The sequence below is a fragment of the Neoarius graeffei genome, chromosome 24 (genome assembly GCF_027579695.1).
Source record: "Neoarius graeffei isolate fNeoGra1 chromosome 24, fNeoGra1.pri, whole genome shotgun sequence".
In the NCBI taxonomy this organism is placed as follows: Eukaryota; Metazoa; Chordata; class Actinopteri; order Siluriformes; family Ariidae; genus Neoarius; species Neoarius graeffei.
Window position 1 is genome coordinate 59,788,152 of NC_083592.1, and position 17,263 is coordinate 59,805,414.

Consider the following 17,263-nt stretch of genomic DNA (forward strand, 5'->3'; position numbering starts at 1 on the left):
AATAGTGCACTAGGTAGGTAGGGTGTACAGCATGACGGAGTGCCCTATATAGTGAGCACATCAAGTGAAATTGCTATTTGAGATTTATTTATAGTTGATGGATTTTTCATTCCGTCTGCTGAATAAGTGGCGTTCACTCCTTTATTTTCAATCCTCCTTTCTCTCTCATTTCATGTGTTCCTGGATTAGTGGTTATACACCACACCCCTTACACACACACACACACACACACACACACACACACACACACACACACACGTGCACTCTTTCTTTCTCTGTCTCTTTGTTGCTCTTTCTCTCTGATTAAGTGTGTGTGTGTGTGTGTGTGTAAATGTAGAATATTCATTAGAAAGTGAAGTGGCAGAAATGTCAACAACACTGAAATGAGGGAAAAGCTCACTGTTGGATGAGCACACACACACACACACACACACACACACACACACACACACACACACACACACAGACACACACACACACACACACACAGACAAAAACATTTCAGAACAAAACACTTTTTTCCCAGAGGAACTAATTAAACCTCCTTAAAGATCTTTGAAAGGGTCAGGGGGGGATGGATGAAGTGTGTGTGTGTGTGTGTGTGTGTGTGTGTGTGTACTTGCTACATATTGAGGACCAGAAAAAATGTTTTACCAACAGTGAGGACATTTTGTTTGGTCCCCACTTCTTCAAAGAGCTGTTTGAGGGTTAAGACTCAGTTTTAGGGTTCAGGTGAAAATGAAGTAAGGGGCGGGGTTAGGGGAGGGGGCGGGGTTAGGGTAAGATGTGGTGTTAGGCATTGGGTTGTGATGGTTGGAGTAAGGGGCGTGGGAATGTATTAAGGTAATGAGAGTCTCCACAAAGATAAAAGTACAAGTGTGTGTGTGTGTGTGTGTGTTCAGGTGGGACAGACATCATCTCGTGCTTCATGGGGCAGAACCTCACTGTTCCTGTGTACAAAGGAGAGATCCAGGCGAGGAACCTGGGTATGGCTGTGGAGGCCTGGAGTCCTGAAGGTCAAGACCTGCTTTAGTTCCTCATCTTCATCCTTCTCCATTATCATCATCTCCTCCTCCTCCTCCTCCTCCTCCTCCTCCTCCTCCTTCTTCTCATCAGTTTCAGATTAAAGTGTGGAGAATCATCACTCTGATCCATGATGTCATTGTGGGCGTTGCAGCAGTCAACCAATCAGTTGTTCTTTCTTTTCTTTTATATTTATTTTTTTAAATTTATTATATTGATGTGCTCTGTTTGTTTTTTCAGTGTTTTGCATTTTTTCTTCTTTTCTTTCTGTTTTTTTTGTTCATTACATTTGTATTTTCTGCCTTTTTTTTCTTCCTTTTTCTATTTTCCTTCAGTCCATTTCTTTATTCAATTCTTTTCTTTCCTCTCTCATCTCTGCAGTAATTCTGTACCGGAGATGGAGCGACTCGTCTCTTTGTTTCTGTAATAGTGTGTGTGTGTGTGTGTGTGTGTAGGTAAAGCGGTGTGGGGTGAGAGTGGGGAATTGGTGTGTTTGAAGCCGATCCCGTGTCAGCCCACTCACTTCTGGAATGATGATAACGGCAACAAATACCGCAAAGCATATTTCTCTACTTTCCAAGGTAAAACACACACACACACACACACACACACAGAGCATATACACCAAGTTATAAATGGTGAGTCTCTGGTTCCAGTGATTTGTACCAACACTAAACTCAAACATCAAAGGGTTTCACTCAGCCTCAGGAAAGGGTCAGTGGGCGGGGCTTCAGTCAGTCACTTCAGAGCTGAGGAAGATGAAGGAGGAGCGAATCACCACTTCACATCCATGGAATAAATATATACATTTCACTCAAAAGCTCCACCTACAGACACACCTTCTTAAAACTCCACCCAGAAGCACACCTCAACACCTCTACACTCCGCCCACACGGGCACATAGTGAGGCGGACAGACAGACGGGCACGCGGTGAGGCAGACAGACAGACGGGCACGCGGTGAGGCAGACAGGCGGACACAAGGTGAGGTAGGCAGACAGGAAGGCAGACAGGTGGGCACACGGTGAGGCAGACAGACAGGCATGCGGTGAGGCAGACAGACAGGCATGCAGTGAGGCAGGCAGACACAGACAGGCACGTGGTGAGGTAGGTAGACAGGTAGGCACACGGTGAGGCAGACAGGTGGGCACGCGGTGAGGCAGACAGGCGGGCACATGGTGAGGTAAGCAGGCAGACAGGTGGGCACATGGTGAGGCGGACAGACGGGTATGCAGTGAGGCAGGCAGACAGACAGGCAAACAGACGGTCACATGGTGAGGTAGGGAGGCAGACAGACAGGCGGGCACGTGCTGAGGCAGACAGACAGGTGTGTACACGGTGAGACAGGTAGACAGACAGGCACACAGTGAGGCAGGCAGACAGACGGGCACGCAGTGAGGTTGACAGACAGACGGGCATGTGGTGAGGCAGGCAGACAGGCGGGCATGCGGTGAGGCAGAGAGACAGATGGGCAGGCAGACAAACAGACGGGCACGTGGTGAGGTAGGCAGGCAGACAGGCAGGCACGCGGTGAGGCAGACAGACAGATGGACACTCGGTGAGGCAGGCAGACAGACATGCAGGCACGCAGTGAGGCAGGCAGACAGACAGGCAGGCACATGGTGAGGCAGACAGGCGGGCACGCAGTGAGGCGGGCAGACAGACAGGCAGACAAACAGATGGGCATTTGCTGAGGTAGGCAGACAGACAGGTTGGCACATGTTGAGGCAGGCAGACAGACATGCAGGCAGGCAGATGGACAGGCAGACAAACAGATGGGCATGTGGTGAGGCAGACAGACAGGCGTGCACACGGTGAGGCAGACAGGCGGGCACGTGGTGAGGCAGGCAGACAGGCACGTGGTTAGGCGGATAGACGGGCATGAGGTGAGGCAGACAGATGGCCATGCGGTGAGTCAGACAAACAGACAGGCACGCGATGAGGCAGGCAGACAGACAGGCAGGCACATGGTGAGGCAGACAGGTGGGCACGCAGTGAGGCAGGCAGACAGGCGGGCACGTGGTAAGGCAGGCAGACAGGCACGTGGTTAGGCGGATAGATGGGCATGTGGTGAGGCAGACAGATGGGCATGTGGTGAGGCAGGCAAACAGATAGACGGGCACACTGTGAGGCAAGCAGACAGACAGGCGGGCACATGGTGAGGCAGACAGGCGGGCATGCAGTGAGGCAGGCAGACAGGAGGGCACGCAGTGAGGCGGGCAGACAGACAGGCAGACAAACAGATGGGCATGTGGTGAGGTAGGCAGACAGACAGGTGGGCCCGTGTTGAGGTGGACAGACAGACAAACAGGGGCACGCTGTGAGGCAGGTAGACAGACGGGCACGCGGTGAGGCAGGCAGACAGGCACACGGTTAGGCAGACAGACGGGCATGCATTGAGGCGGATAGACGGTCACGAGGTAAGGCAGATAGATGGCCATGCGGTGAGGCAGACAGGCAGACAGACAGGCAGGCACATGGTGAGGCAGACAGGTGGGCACGCAGTGAGGCAGGCAGACTGGTGGGCACGCAGTGAAGCAGGCAGACAGACAGGCAGACAAACAGATGGGCACGTGGTGAGGTAGGCAGAGAGACAGGTGGGCACGCGGTGAGGCAGACAGACAGGCGGGCATGCAGTGAGGCGGGCAGACAGGCAGGCAAACAGATGGGCACGTGCTGAGGTAGCCAGACAGACAGACAGGCGGGCACGTGTTAAGGCATACAGACAGACAGACAAACAGGGGGCACGTGGTGAGGCAGGCAGACAGACAAGCGGGCACACGGTGAGGCAGGCAGACAGACAGGCAGGCACGCTGTGAGGCAGGCAGACAGGTGTGCACGCGGTGAGGCAGGCAGGCACATGGTGAGGCAGACAGGCGGGCACACGGTGAGGCAGGTAGACAGGCGGGCAGGCAGACAGGCAGACAAACAGATGGGCATGTGGTGAGGTAGGCAGACAGACAGGTGGGCACATGTTGAGGCAGGCAGACAGACATGCGGGCATGCAGTGAGGCAGGCAGACAGACAGGCGGGCACGTGGTGAGGCAGACGGGTGGGCACGCAGTGAGGCAGGCAGGCAGACAGATGGACACTCGGTGAGGCAGGCAGACAGACAGATGGATGGGCACGCAGTGAGGTAGCCAGACAAACTGACGGGCATGCGGTGAGGCAGACAGATGGGCACGCGGTGAGACAGACAGACGGACTGGCACGCGGTGAGGCAGGCAGACAGACAGATGGGCACGTGGTGAGGCAGACAGATGGGCATGCGGTGAGGCAGACAGACGGGCACGCGGTGAGACAGACAGACGGACTGGCACGCCGTGAGGCAGGCAGGCAGACAAAAGGACTGGTACGTGGTGAGGCAGGCGGGCACACGGTGAGGCAGGCAGACAGACAGGTGGATGGGCACGCAGTGAGGCAGGCAGACAGACAGACAGTCTGGTGGATGGTTGTACAGATGAATATATAACAATTCAAATGGATTAATATAGGGAAAGACTGAAAGACAGACAGACAGGTGAGTGGGTGAACAGACAGATAAACAAGATAAGTCAGTGCACAGATGGATCAGTGGACACAGAGTGTACCAGATTGTGTGTGTGTGTGTTCAGGAGTGTGGGCTCATGGTGATTACTGCAAGATCAACCCAAAGACAGGAGGAATCGTGATGCTGGGGAGAAGGTGGGCATCTCACACACACACACACACACACACACACACACTGTGTGTACTACAGATGGTGTAGATGACATCATTTTATACCCTCCGTAGTGCATGTGTGTGTTTGATGCTCCGCCCGGTGCGAGAATCTCAGACTCCTCGGTTAAATGTTAGTGTATGTCTAGTGAACACTACGTAGGGAGGCATGTGGGATTGGCCACAAAACTTTATTCTGTGTGTGTGTGTGTGTGTGTGTGTGTGTGTGTGTGTGTGTGTGTGTGTGCATACAGATAAACAATTGGACTCTGATCCTGGTGTTTGTTTGATGAATGATTTTATAATAAATGATTGTGTGATGAATGATTGTGCAGTCACAGAGAGACGGAGTGATAAAAGGAAGGAAACTGTGTTGTATAAAAGTTTAAGAGTGAAATATTTTTTTCTCTTTTGCTCTGTTTCTCAGTGACGGGACGCTGAACCCGAACGGCGTGCGCTTCGGGAGCTCGGAAATCTACAACATCGGTGAGAAACACCCCCGGGATGTGAACCCACAGGTTATTCTAGTTGTGTGTACAGACTTGGCTGTAGCACTTGGTTCACAGGGAGGTTCCCTAAGTAGGCAGCATGTCTGGGGAAAGATGAAATCTCATTCCGAAGGCATTACAGTAGTGCACTACACGGATGGACACTACTCAGGGACACTATGGAATTGGACAGTACACAGGGATGTGTTACAGACACACTGCTCTAGTTTATTCTGCACGCTGTGGGTTGGAGTCTGAACCCCAAATGGACATGGAGTGCACTAGATAGTGTATAGAGGGCATTATTTATTTACCCCATGGAGTGCACATCAACCCTGAATTTCAAATAAATAGAAACGTAGTGCACATTATTCCGTACATTTCTGCAGTGGAGAGTAACGGTGAACTGTGTCGTGTAGTGAACTAGATAGTGTTATTTCATAGCATCCTTCACTGTTTAATAATGAAGTGGAGTAAAAACGTGGATAATTACTGTGTGTGTGTGTGTGTGTGTGTGTGTGTGTGTGTGTGTGTGTGATAGTGGAGGCGTTTGAGGAGGTGTGTGACAGTGTGTGTGTTCCTCAGTATAACTCTGATGGAGAGGAGCGAGTCATTCTCTTCCTGAAACTGGTGCAGAATGAAACCTTCAGCGCCGAGCTGGTGGCAAAAATCCGCAGCGCGATCAGAGCGTCCCTGTCGGCTCGCCACGTCCCCACCATCATCCTGCAGACTAAAGACATCCCGGTACACACACACACACACACACACACACACACACACACACACACACACACACACACACTGTTCCTCTGGATCAGGGGGTGTGGCCTCTCTGTTCTTTCTTTCTTCCGCAGTTTGTCCTCTTCGCTCTCTTTCCTACCTTTATTGTACTTTTTTGTCTTTTTCTTCTCTTTTCCATTCTTTCCTTTTCTTATTTTAGCTTTGCTTTCTTTTATCTTCATCCTTTCTTTTTTGCAGTCTGTTTCCTGTTATTTTCATTTTTTTCTTCTTGACCTTTCAGATGAACTGTAGATTAACGATTCGCTTTCTTCTTCTTTATTAATAGTATTATTTATTATTGTGTGTGTGTGTGTGTGTGTGTGTGTGTGTGTGTGTGCAGTACACAATCAGTGGGAAGAAGGTGGAGGTGGCAGTGAAGCAGGTGATTGCAGGTAAGGAGGTGAGTCAGCGTGGTGCGTTCTCCAACCCTGAGTCTCTGGATCTCTATAAGAACATACCTGAGCTGCAGAACTTCTAACCAACCTGCTGCTGGAGCTTCAGCACCTTCTGTAGCCCACGGACCCCTGATGGATGAACAGAACCTCTGAGAATGTTTGAAATCATAATGAACTTCAGATCTACGGAACTCCTGATGGAACTCCAGATGGTCTTTTTGATCTTCTGATACATGTTGAAAAAACCCCTGCAGGTTCGATATCTCACTGACCCCTGGAGTGCTGGCAAAATGGAAACAGTCATCAGGAGTCACATGACCACAATTGACATCCTCAGGAGTCACATGACCACGAGTTACCTTCCAAACCAGAAAATAAAACCAGTAAAATTTGATGACATCTGTTCATTTAACTGAAGTGACCAATAAGAGTGGAAATGCTTTATTAAAGCTGAGTACTAACCACACCCCTTATGACCCCACCCTTTATCATCACCCCACCTCTAAACTTAATGGTGAAGTTTAACATTACAGTTGGAGCTGCAGAAATTCTTTCTGTTGTTATTACTAATTAATGAGCTACAATGTATTGTTATTAAGATAAGAAAACTAACCACACCCCCTGACTGTAGCTCCACCCTCACTGTCATTCTGCCCTAATCTTAGCTCCACCCCAACCCTAAACTTTTTTTACTATAACTTGCCCCTCATCCTAATCTCACACATTATCCCTGATTATAACCCCACCTCTAAGTAAAACCCCACCCATAATCTTAAACCCTCATGAATAATATCCCCATCCCATAATCCTAACTCTACCCACAGTCTAAACCACACCCATATTCTTAATCCGACTAACTCTAACTCCACGCTCCCTAACTCTACCTATGGTCTTGACCCCGCCCCTCAGCTGCTCAGCTCTGTGGTGTAAACAATGAATTTAAAATTATTTACAAAGAAAATTGGACTTTAAGGAAATCTATTTCATATCCAGTCCGTAAAACAGGATTTTCCCATAATTCCTTGTGTGAGAGATTTAATCACACACATTCCTGCGCAGTCCGTTAGAGAAGCTCATTACTTTTACTACACATTTAAATAATAAGTGGAGGAATGTTTATAAGTGATTTAGTTTCTGTAACAGTGTTGTATTTATAGTTGATGTAAATGTTTTAATGTAAAATTCTAAAGTTTCTGTTCAGAAATAATTTTATTGCAGTGTTACACAAACTTTTATCTAAATATATTTATAACTCCTGAACACCAGCATGTCTCTGTGTGTGTGTGTGTGTGTGTGTGTGTGTGTTTTCTTAATTGTAAGTCGAGTTACGGGGTTTAGTTGTTTAGTTATGGGGTTAGTGCATCATGATAAAATGGTGGCCATTACTTATTAGCAGCGTTAGCCTTGTAGCTTCAGTATAAAACTAAAGAAATGAATGTCACACACTGATCACGCCTCGGCTGTGTCTCAATTCACACTGGCTTCATTTCACTAGCCTGGCTAACGCGACTTCAAAGCTCTCCGAGCATTTGGTCTGGCCAAGATATTAAGCCCAACCGTTTCCCAGAGCCCGTGGTTGACCCGCCTCCCTGAAATGCCTCAGTTTGCTACTGGTCGAAGCCAGAAAAGGCTGTGACGAAGCTTAAACCAATCACATCACTCTTTCCTCTGACGTATGCGACGCGACGGGGCTAACTGGTAGATTAAACTCTTACCGAAGCCGGTCGGGAGCAAGGCGAAAACGTCCTTCCTTTCAATAAATACCTCCAGGGCTGCTCTTTGCTCCATTTTCAATGAGAACTTCCTGTTGAATGCTTTCAATACAGCATCTATGCGTAATAGATGCGGAAGCGTGAATGAAGCGCTTCCGGCATAGATTCTGTAAACAATCTATGGCTTCCGGTCGCAGTTCTACTACGTCAGTGCCTTGAACACGCCTCTACCCAGGGCCGTTGGAGATGCTCAAAGTTGATTGGTTCCCGATTTTTCGGGAGCTTGGAAGAGCTGGAGATAGCCTGCCTGGCCAGACTAAGCTCGCAACAGGCCCTCGTGTTGCGTCACGCTTAGGATAGGCGGGCCCAGGCTAGCATTTCACTACAGACTTCAGCGCTTGGACCCCTTTCATCGCTTCCCACAGGCCCGATAAGTGAAATGACCACAAAACAACAAGGCAAATTTATTATTATTATTATTATTATTATTATTATTATTATTATTATTATTATTATCAGACAGTGGAGTGTTGAGCAGTAAAGTGGTGCAATAAGAGGAAACTTTTCACAGTGATATAAAATGAAACAGATTGAGAAGGAGCGATTGTGAAATTGTGAAGCAGGACTCATCTTCCTTCTCATCACACACACACACACACACACACACCTCGCTTTCCACCAGGGTGTTTTCCGGTGCGATGATCAAAATTAAATTGTGTCTGAAAGAGAGATGAGAAAAGCGAGAGAAGGAGACAAAGAGACGAAGTGTGAAGAGAGAGAGAGAGAGAGAGAGAGAGAGAGATGATAAGGAAAGAGGAAAAGAAAAAAGGTGCCCACAGACCTGGAATGACAAAGCGGTATAGGGAGAGAGATCAAAAGCGAGAAAGACTGGGGGAATAAAAGAGGTGCAGAGGAAGAGAAATGGAGAGAAAGAGAAATAAACAGACAAGAAAGAAAACAGGTTGAGTGAGATTAGGATTAGAATAAACAGAGAGAGAGAGAGAGAGACAGCTGGAGTCTGGCTGTAAATTGAGGACACTATCTCCATATAAATTGTCATTTGGATGAGAAAATACAGACATGTCTCATCCTGCAGTGTGGGAGGGCGAGGTGTGTGTGTGTGTGTGTGTGTGTTTGGGGGGTGACAGTGGGGTCGTGTGTGTGTGTGAGAGAGAGTGAGACAGATTGTCGGCTGTATCTCGCTCTTGATGATTGAAATGTTCAGACGTGCTTGTCTGTAAATTGCCTCCGCTCAACATCTAATCTCAGCACACACTCCGCCTTATATTTAAGTGTGTGCGTGCGAGAGAGGAAAAAGGGATGTGGTGATGAAAGGATGTGCACTTATTTCTCATTGTGTTGTGAGTGTGCAGCTGTGTTCTCCATCGGCTCTCGGCATCTCTGACTCCAGCTGAGGATCAGCCGCTCGCACGGCGGCCAGGGCGATGTATCGCTAACATGCTGTACCACGATGCTGCCTTCACAATGTGTACATCATTCTCACTAACACACCCTGACTCTGATCTGTGGCTCAGCAGGGTGTGAGTTTAAACCTCATCAGCTGATCTCACTGCGATGATCCAGTTCCTGATTTTCATCGACTAATCCATAAATCAGTGTAGGGACGAGATCTCGCTGATCCAGGACCTGCTGCGAATCCCACCTGTGACACCAATACAGCAGTCTGGCAAACATCAGAGTTTATATTAAAGCACTTGTTCTAATACGCTACAGTTTCTATAGTTACGCTTCTAGAGCACGCTGAACATAAACGGAGGACCTGTTATGTAATGTTTCTGGAAGGAGTCTCCAGTGTCAGTGCTGTGGAACAGAGGAGTTTATAAATGCTTCTGTGCGCTTCCTCAGTAACGTGATGGAACAAGCTGTGATTTTTATTTTATTAACTTTAAGAGAATAAAGAGAGACAGCTGAGGGAGCGAGCGTTTATCGCTGCTATAACATCAGTGAGAACTCGTTTCACCAACATTAATGTAACTATGAATGGATAAAACGTCTGTGTCGTCTTCTTTAATTATAATCGTTCTTACTGTAAGAGAGAAAGTTAAACACCATCATCATCATCAGTTGAGTGTTGAAGTGTTGAGTGTCCTGATGTTCTCATGTCTGCAGTCTGAACATCATGTTCATGTCCTTCAGCTCCAAGAGGAAACACTCCACACATCTGAGTGTGACACTGTTTGGAGGATTGAACACACACACACACACACACACACACACACACACACACACACACACATTTAAACGGATGTTAGTGTTAAAGTACAGCAGGATGGAGAACACACCTAGAACTCTGCACTTGTAAACACCCACATACATGCCCACGTACACGCCCACAGCCATCTCATTCACTTCCTAAACATGTGGAGACTTCCTGTTGCAGGAATAATGTCAGTGCTCCATCATAAACTTGTACAGTTCCTGATATGGTTAATGAGTGTACACACACACACACACACACACACACACACACACACACACACACACACACACACACAGTGGTGTATGAGAACAGAAGCAGACAGAGAGAGAAGATGAAACAGACGGGGAAATGAGGAGACGTTCTGCATTCAGCGCATGGAATTGTTCTATTTACAGACAAAATGGAGACGAGAGGAAAAAAGAGGAATGTGCACATTTGCATGAAATTGGAGGGTTGAGAGTGTGTGTGTGTGTGTGTGTGTGTGGCTTCAAATACACAGGACACACAATAAATGAATCCGTGTGGAAAAATTGCTGTAAATCATAAAGTGTGACAAACAGGAAGAAAACGCAATCAACACCAGCGTGAGTTTCTCACATCAACACCATCATTCACCTTAATAATACATCTATAATCACTGAACAGATACATCAGTGATCAACATTCTGTGTGTGTGTGTGTGTGATTACTGTTATCACCCTGAAGTTGACTATTTTTCTCTCTAACAGCACGTCCCTGAGTGTTTTATTCATCTTCCACCACAGCAACTTACCAACTATTACAGTTTATTAAAACACATCGTATTTTCTGTCCATTTAAGTTTCCATTTAATGTTCAGTGACTCGAGTTCATTCCTGTTTTCATGTATGTTATAGCAGCGATAAACACTCGTTCCCTCAGCAGCCTCTTTATTCTCTCTTCAACTCAATAAGATAAAAAAATCACAGCTTGTTTCATCTCGTCACTGAGAAACCACAAACTTCACACCACCGGTTATTTTAACGTGTTTGTTCTCAGTGAGTCTCCGCTGGACACGCCCCTATGAATGAGCCGTTGCTATAGAAACCATAATGTATCAGAATGAGCGCATTAATTATATACAAGCCTGTGCTATTGTCAGAGAGAATTAATCAACACCTTCGACACTGACCAATCAGAGTCCAGAACTCAGCAGCGCTGTGGGATTCACCAGTCGGTGTTTCCAGGCTTAAATATACGCTGAATAAAGCCCTGGACTTCACTGTCACTCCAGTTGTCCATGTTTTATTCCATTTTTTTTTAACGCTAATGTTTTATACAGATTTAAAAAAAAAAAAGTCAGTTGCTGCTGCTGCTTTGGCTCATGTTCGACCAATCACTGAACACTTACATCTCTCAGGGTTCCTCTCGTGTTGGGAGAGAACCTAAACATCCTCCAGCAGTTCTAAGAGTGATGAGAAAGTTCCTCCGGTCCAAAAGCACCTATAGTCACAGTACAGACTGTAGCTCCGCCCACTGTGTTTCTCAGATTAATGTTAACGCAACAGAATTTTACATTTTGTATTCGAAGCTCAGGAACTTTGACATAACTGGATCATTTTCTTTTATTCATATCCAAGTGAATGTTTTCCATCAACATTAAAACAATGATGTTTTCTTTAAGCATTTTTTGTCTTATATGCATATCAGGGAAAAAAACAAATTTGAATTGTTTTTGTTTTATTTTGATTAGACCTAATAATTAGACATGTACTGTATGTAACAGCTTATCATGAGATTTTATATATAATTTTACATGTGACAGGTTCATATTTTGCACAATTTCTAAAATGATACTGAAAGTCAAAATGAGGGATGATTATAAAGAAAGTAAAAGAAAATTCCAGCTTCATATTCGTGATGGAGTTCGATGTGTTCGGCTCGTACAGAAACAGAAACGTTGTTTTCAGAAAATATAATGTTTTTTATTTCATATGGAAATTAAAATGCAACAAAAAAACATGAAGCTAAGGAAGCTGCGATTAAAATTATAAAAATTAATAATATAAAAAGTGTATTAATGTTTGTTAATTTACATATGAACTCACAAAAGATAGAAAACAGCCACATTTTAATTTTATCTGAATTTTGTCTGAATTCTTTGTTTGTAGAAAGAAGTGAAAGAACGCTAATGAAGCAGCGTCTCTGAGCTCCACGTTCGGATGATTCACATCACTGCGTTTAGTTCCCACCTCACCAACTTCACACACAAACTCACCTTCACACCTGAAAACAACAAAACCAGGGATAGAAAATACGCACTGAAGAAGGAAATAGCGTTCTGTTAAATGTAACATCATGGAACAAAAGCGAGAACCTGTGCATTAATATTTACAGATAAATTCTACTTTTAATTTTATTATTTGCTCCAGAGGTTGTTTTTATTTTCCCCCCACTTAACATAAAAAATATAACAGAATGTACAGTATCACTTGGTCAGAGGGTGCACAAACATTTGCATACAATGATACTTTGTCATGATATTGATATTATGATATTCTGTCGTCAGATCACCAAGCCCCGGATCTTGAAAAACCATGAAAAACTGGAGAGGAATGAATGGTAAATGTTTCAGGTGGAACCTCAGATGAACCTCCACATGTTCTCGGCTCCTCCTGATAGCAGGTTCTAGTTGTATCATTTTATTTCCACTTTAGTTCCCTTAGCAGCTCTGAGATCGCAGAGACCTGAAGGTATGAGTCACAGAACCAGAACTGAGCCTGGAACAGAAATAACTCCTGCGGAGCCGTTCTGAAAAAATTGTTTTGATGTGAAGAGAAAAAAAACAGGTTAATAATAAAGAGAGCATTTGTGTGTGTGTGTGTGTGTGTGTGTGTGTGTGTGTGTGTACTCATTCTCTGGCCTGTTCTGCATGTGAAGCTCCTGAATCCACACTGAATGAGGAAGATAAGGGCTGTGTTGGTAATTCCGTGTGAGCGCTCCGTCTGATCCGGACCTGTTTGTTGCATTTTAAATGCCTCAGTGTGTCTCTGAACACTGAATCACTGCCAAATACTGAATCACAACTGAACACTAACTCACTGCTGAACATTGAATCACTGCTGAACACTGAATCACTGCTGAACACTGAATCACTGCTAAATACTGAATCACTGCTGAACACTGAATCACTGCTAAATACTGAATCACTGCTGAACACTGAATCACTGCTGAATACTGAATCACTGTTGAACACTGAATCACTGCTGAACACTGAATCACTGCTGAACACTGAATCACTGCTAAATACTGAATCACTGCTGAACACTGCTGAATACTGAATCACTGCTAAATACTGAATAACAACTGAACACTGACTCACTGCTTGTTATGGCCATTTTGCTAGATTTCATGATTTTTAAATCTAAATGATATTTATTTATTTATTTATTTATTCTGAATTTGTATATCTTTACTGTCAAATTATTGTAGATTTTGTGCTGATAATTAGTTATTAGTCCGCTAGGTAATTTGGTCATTAATTTGGTAATTAGCTTGAACACGCCTACACTTGGATCTACATACGTCACGCCCGGTAGGCCTTTGAGTGAGAATTTGTTTGCAGGTCAAATGTTGGGTGGCATGATGTTGGTTTAATATGATTTTTTGACCACTTTCTAACTTTTTGAAGGAATATGAATTAAGTTTCGTCTACCTATGAGTTTGTTGTGCATTATCGAAGCTTTTTCTATTGATATTTTTGGAGCAAATAAATGGAATACATTTTGGAAACAAAGAGTTGGAAGTGCGTATAAAAAAATATAGCTGCAAGCAGCAATTGGGGTCTAGCAGAGATGGCAGCGTCCGCAATGGTCTTCAGATGCAACACTGACTGCATGTTACATGACAAACAACCAAAGATTCACAGAGATGTGAACTTATCTCCTGCCTGGGGGCTTTTGGGTAAATGCTTTAAAAAATTGACACTGTGACAATTAGTACCTTTTGTGAGGATTGGTCTGAAGATCAGCTGTTACCAATTTCATAAGAAAATGTGTGACCTGTGTGACCTATAAAATATGGTCTTATAACATAATGTTAAAATGAAATGTGAAAATGGTTATAAGCAGAGATTGTGGGGAATGGCCAAAAGACCATCTATGCCAATTTTCATTAATATTGGGCAAAATTTGTGACCTGTGAAAAAAAGCCATTTTCACAAATTATAGCGCCCTCCAGAGGTCAAATGTCACCAGATTTGTTGAGCCCCACTAGGATGTGGACTCAAGTCAATATACCAAGTTTGAAGTTGGTACATCAAAGCATTCCTGAGATATGACCTCACATCCCGTTTGGCGGCTTCGCCGCCAATTTCGATTGGCTCTGAGGGGTGAACGCTTTGGAATGTCAAAGTGGCTGTAAGTAGAGATTGTGCGGAATGGCCTGAAGGCCATCTGTGCCAATTTTCATTAAGATTGAGCAAAATTTGTGACCTGTAAAAATTTGCTTTCACTTTTGATAAAATTCAATATGGCGGAAAATAGCGCCCCCTAGAGGTCAAAGGTCACCATATAATGGTTTCATAGTCTTAACTGAATAATCCGTCCATGTACCACATTTGGTTTCAACACATGAAAGCATTACTGAGCTATAACACATTTTCACGAATTATAGCGCCCCCCAGAGGTCAAAGGTCACCATATTTAATCAGTGCCCTCAGGATGGGGTCAAGAGTCTATGTACCAAGTTTGAACTTGGAATGTCAAACCTTTCCTGAGATATGACCTCACTTCCTGTTTGGCGGCTTCGCTGCCGTTTTCGTTTGGCTGTGGCAGGCAAACGCTTTGGAATTACTAAACGGCTATAAGTAAGTTTTGTGGGGAATGGCCTGAAGACCATGTGTTCCAATTTTCATGACAATCGGGCTAAATTTGCAACCGCTGAAAATTTTGTTTCACTTTCAACAAAATCCAAAATGGCGGAAAATCCAATAATGTGGAAAATGATGTCATAGGGTGCGTTGAACTCGGCTTGACCCAAGGATTCCAATGGTACCTGAGTTTTGAAAATCGGGCATACGGCTCAAAAGTTACACTCATGGACGCAACTCCAAATTTGATCCATTGGTGGCGCTAGATCGCTTGACTTGCATATAGAGGTCTGCGCGGGTCGGATTTTTCAGTCCCGCTCCCGCCCGCGCCCGCATTGTGCAGTCCCGCTCCCGCCCACGCCCGCAAAGAATTATGATTTTCAGTCCCACTCCCGCCCACGCCCACAAAAAAATTATGATTTTCAGTCCCGCTCCCGCCCGCAAATCCCGCATGATGCAGACGTTCGCGTTATTTCTCAGGAAAGTTCTTGTCTTGACACAGCGTGATGGTGCCCCGCCCCCTACTTTGAGTGGATTTGAGCATAAATATCTACAGCTCACGTTTATTATTTACCTTGTTTCTGAATTCAACATGTAGTGTCTCTAATAATAATAATAATTAATGCTGTTAAGCAATTAAAATATTTAATCGTGAATCGCTCATTTTTATCACATGAAAAACCATTGTAATTATCTGATCAGCATAAAAAAGTGAATGGGCTTGCTTTGTACCAATGGTGGTGTTTTTTTTTTTTTTTTTTATTGCAAAGTAGAGCTAGTAAGAGAAGTGAATTGATTTACTGCTTGAGTTAGTCTACAACTCTAATCAGAGAGACATGTTACACAGTGACGGTAGGCTTGACTCAATGCTATCCCAGAAATCCTTCCTGTAATATGCAAATTTGGCCGCCTCTGATTGGACAGCCAAATTTGCATATTACAGGAAGGATTTCTGGGATAGCATTGAGTCAAGCCTACCGTCACTGTGTAACCTGTCTCTCTGATTAGAGTTGTAGACTAACGCAAGCAGTAAATCACTTCACTCATGGTTCTCTTGCTAGCTGGGTGTGAACTGTGAGTCATTAGAGTGATCAAAGGATTTCCCGTTAGGGTGATCAATGGCAAATTTAAGATATTATTCCTCACTCAATCTGGCAATCTGACTCTTTCTGCAAATTTAGGCATCTTAAAATGTTTTTATTAATGCTAAATAAAATATCCAGCACAAATTATATATGATAGACATAAATTAATAATTTATAAATTTTATTTAAAACACGTTTTTAGTTAGCGGGACTGCAGCTTATCACCGCTCCTGCCTGCGCCGCATATGTGCACTCCTGCTCCCGCCCGCCCGTGCATATGTGCACTTCCGGTCCTGCTTGTGCCCGCAATGAGCTTTCAAAATTTGTCCCGCGCCGCACTGCTTTGCGGCGGGTCCCACGAGTCCTGCGGGAGTCCTGCGGGACTCCCGCGGGAGTGCAGGGCTCTACTTGCATACATGAAACTTGGTCAAATTAAACAGGGTGCCATCCCCAATGTGTTTGCAAAATTTCACAACTTTTTACCGTACGGTTCTACAGGTTGCCATAGACTTCCATTACGGAAGAAAGTTGAACAATAATAAGAATACAATAGAAAAAAAAACCACAATGGGGTTCTTCAGCTTCGCTGCTAGACCCCCAATGACCGCTGCTCATGCCGCCCACGGCCGAGTTGGAAAGATTGAAGCTGGAGTAACTTGGAAGGCCGATACATTTAAGTAAAAAATTTGTATGGATTTACTTGGATATTAACATGGAACTTGGATTATTGGAACTTTATAAAACTTTATTCACTGCTGAACACTGAATCACTGCTGAACACTGAATCACTGCTGAACTCTGACTCACTGCTGAACACTGAATCAATGCCAAGTATTGAATCACTGCCAAATAATGAAACACAACTGAACACTAACTTACTGCTGAACACTGAATCACTGCTGAATACTGAATCACTGCAGAACACTGAATCACTGCTGAACTCTGACTCACTGCTGAACACTGAATCAATGCCAAACACTGAATCACTGCCAAATACTGAATCACTGCTGAACACTGAATCACTGCCGAATAC

General features: G+C 44.7%; 1 protein-coding gene across 2 annotated transcripts in view; it reads left to right on the forward strand.

The window, feature by feature from the left end:
• Positions 1-7,621, forward strand: part of aacs (acetoacetyl-CoA synthetase) — a 47,631-nt gene extending 40,010 nt beyond the window's left edge. For both annotated transcript variants that reach the window (XM_060907573.1, XM_060907574.1), the window contains exons 13-18: positions 903-1,016; positions 1,479-1,604; positions 4,637-4,706; positions 5,149-5,207; positions 5,751-5,953; positions 6,330-7,621. In XM_060907573.1, the coding sequence (XP_060763556.1) occupies positions 903-1,016; positions 1,479-1,604; positions 4,637-4,706; positions 5,149-5,207; positions 5,751-5,953; positions 6,330-6,467 (710 nt within the window). In that variant the 3' untranslated portion in view covers positions 6,468-7,621. The remainder of the gene's footprint in view (positions 1-902; positions 1,017-1,478; positions 1,605-4,636; positions 4,707-5,148; positions 5,208-5,750; positions 5,954-6,329) is intronic.
• The last annotated feature ends 9,642 nt before the right edge of the window (positions 7,622-17,263 follow it).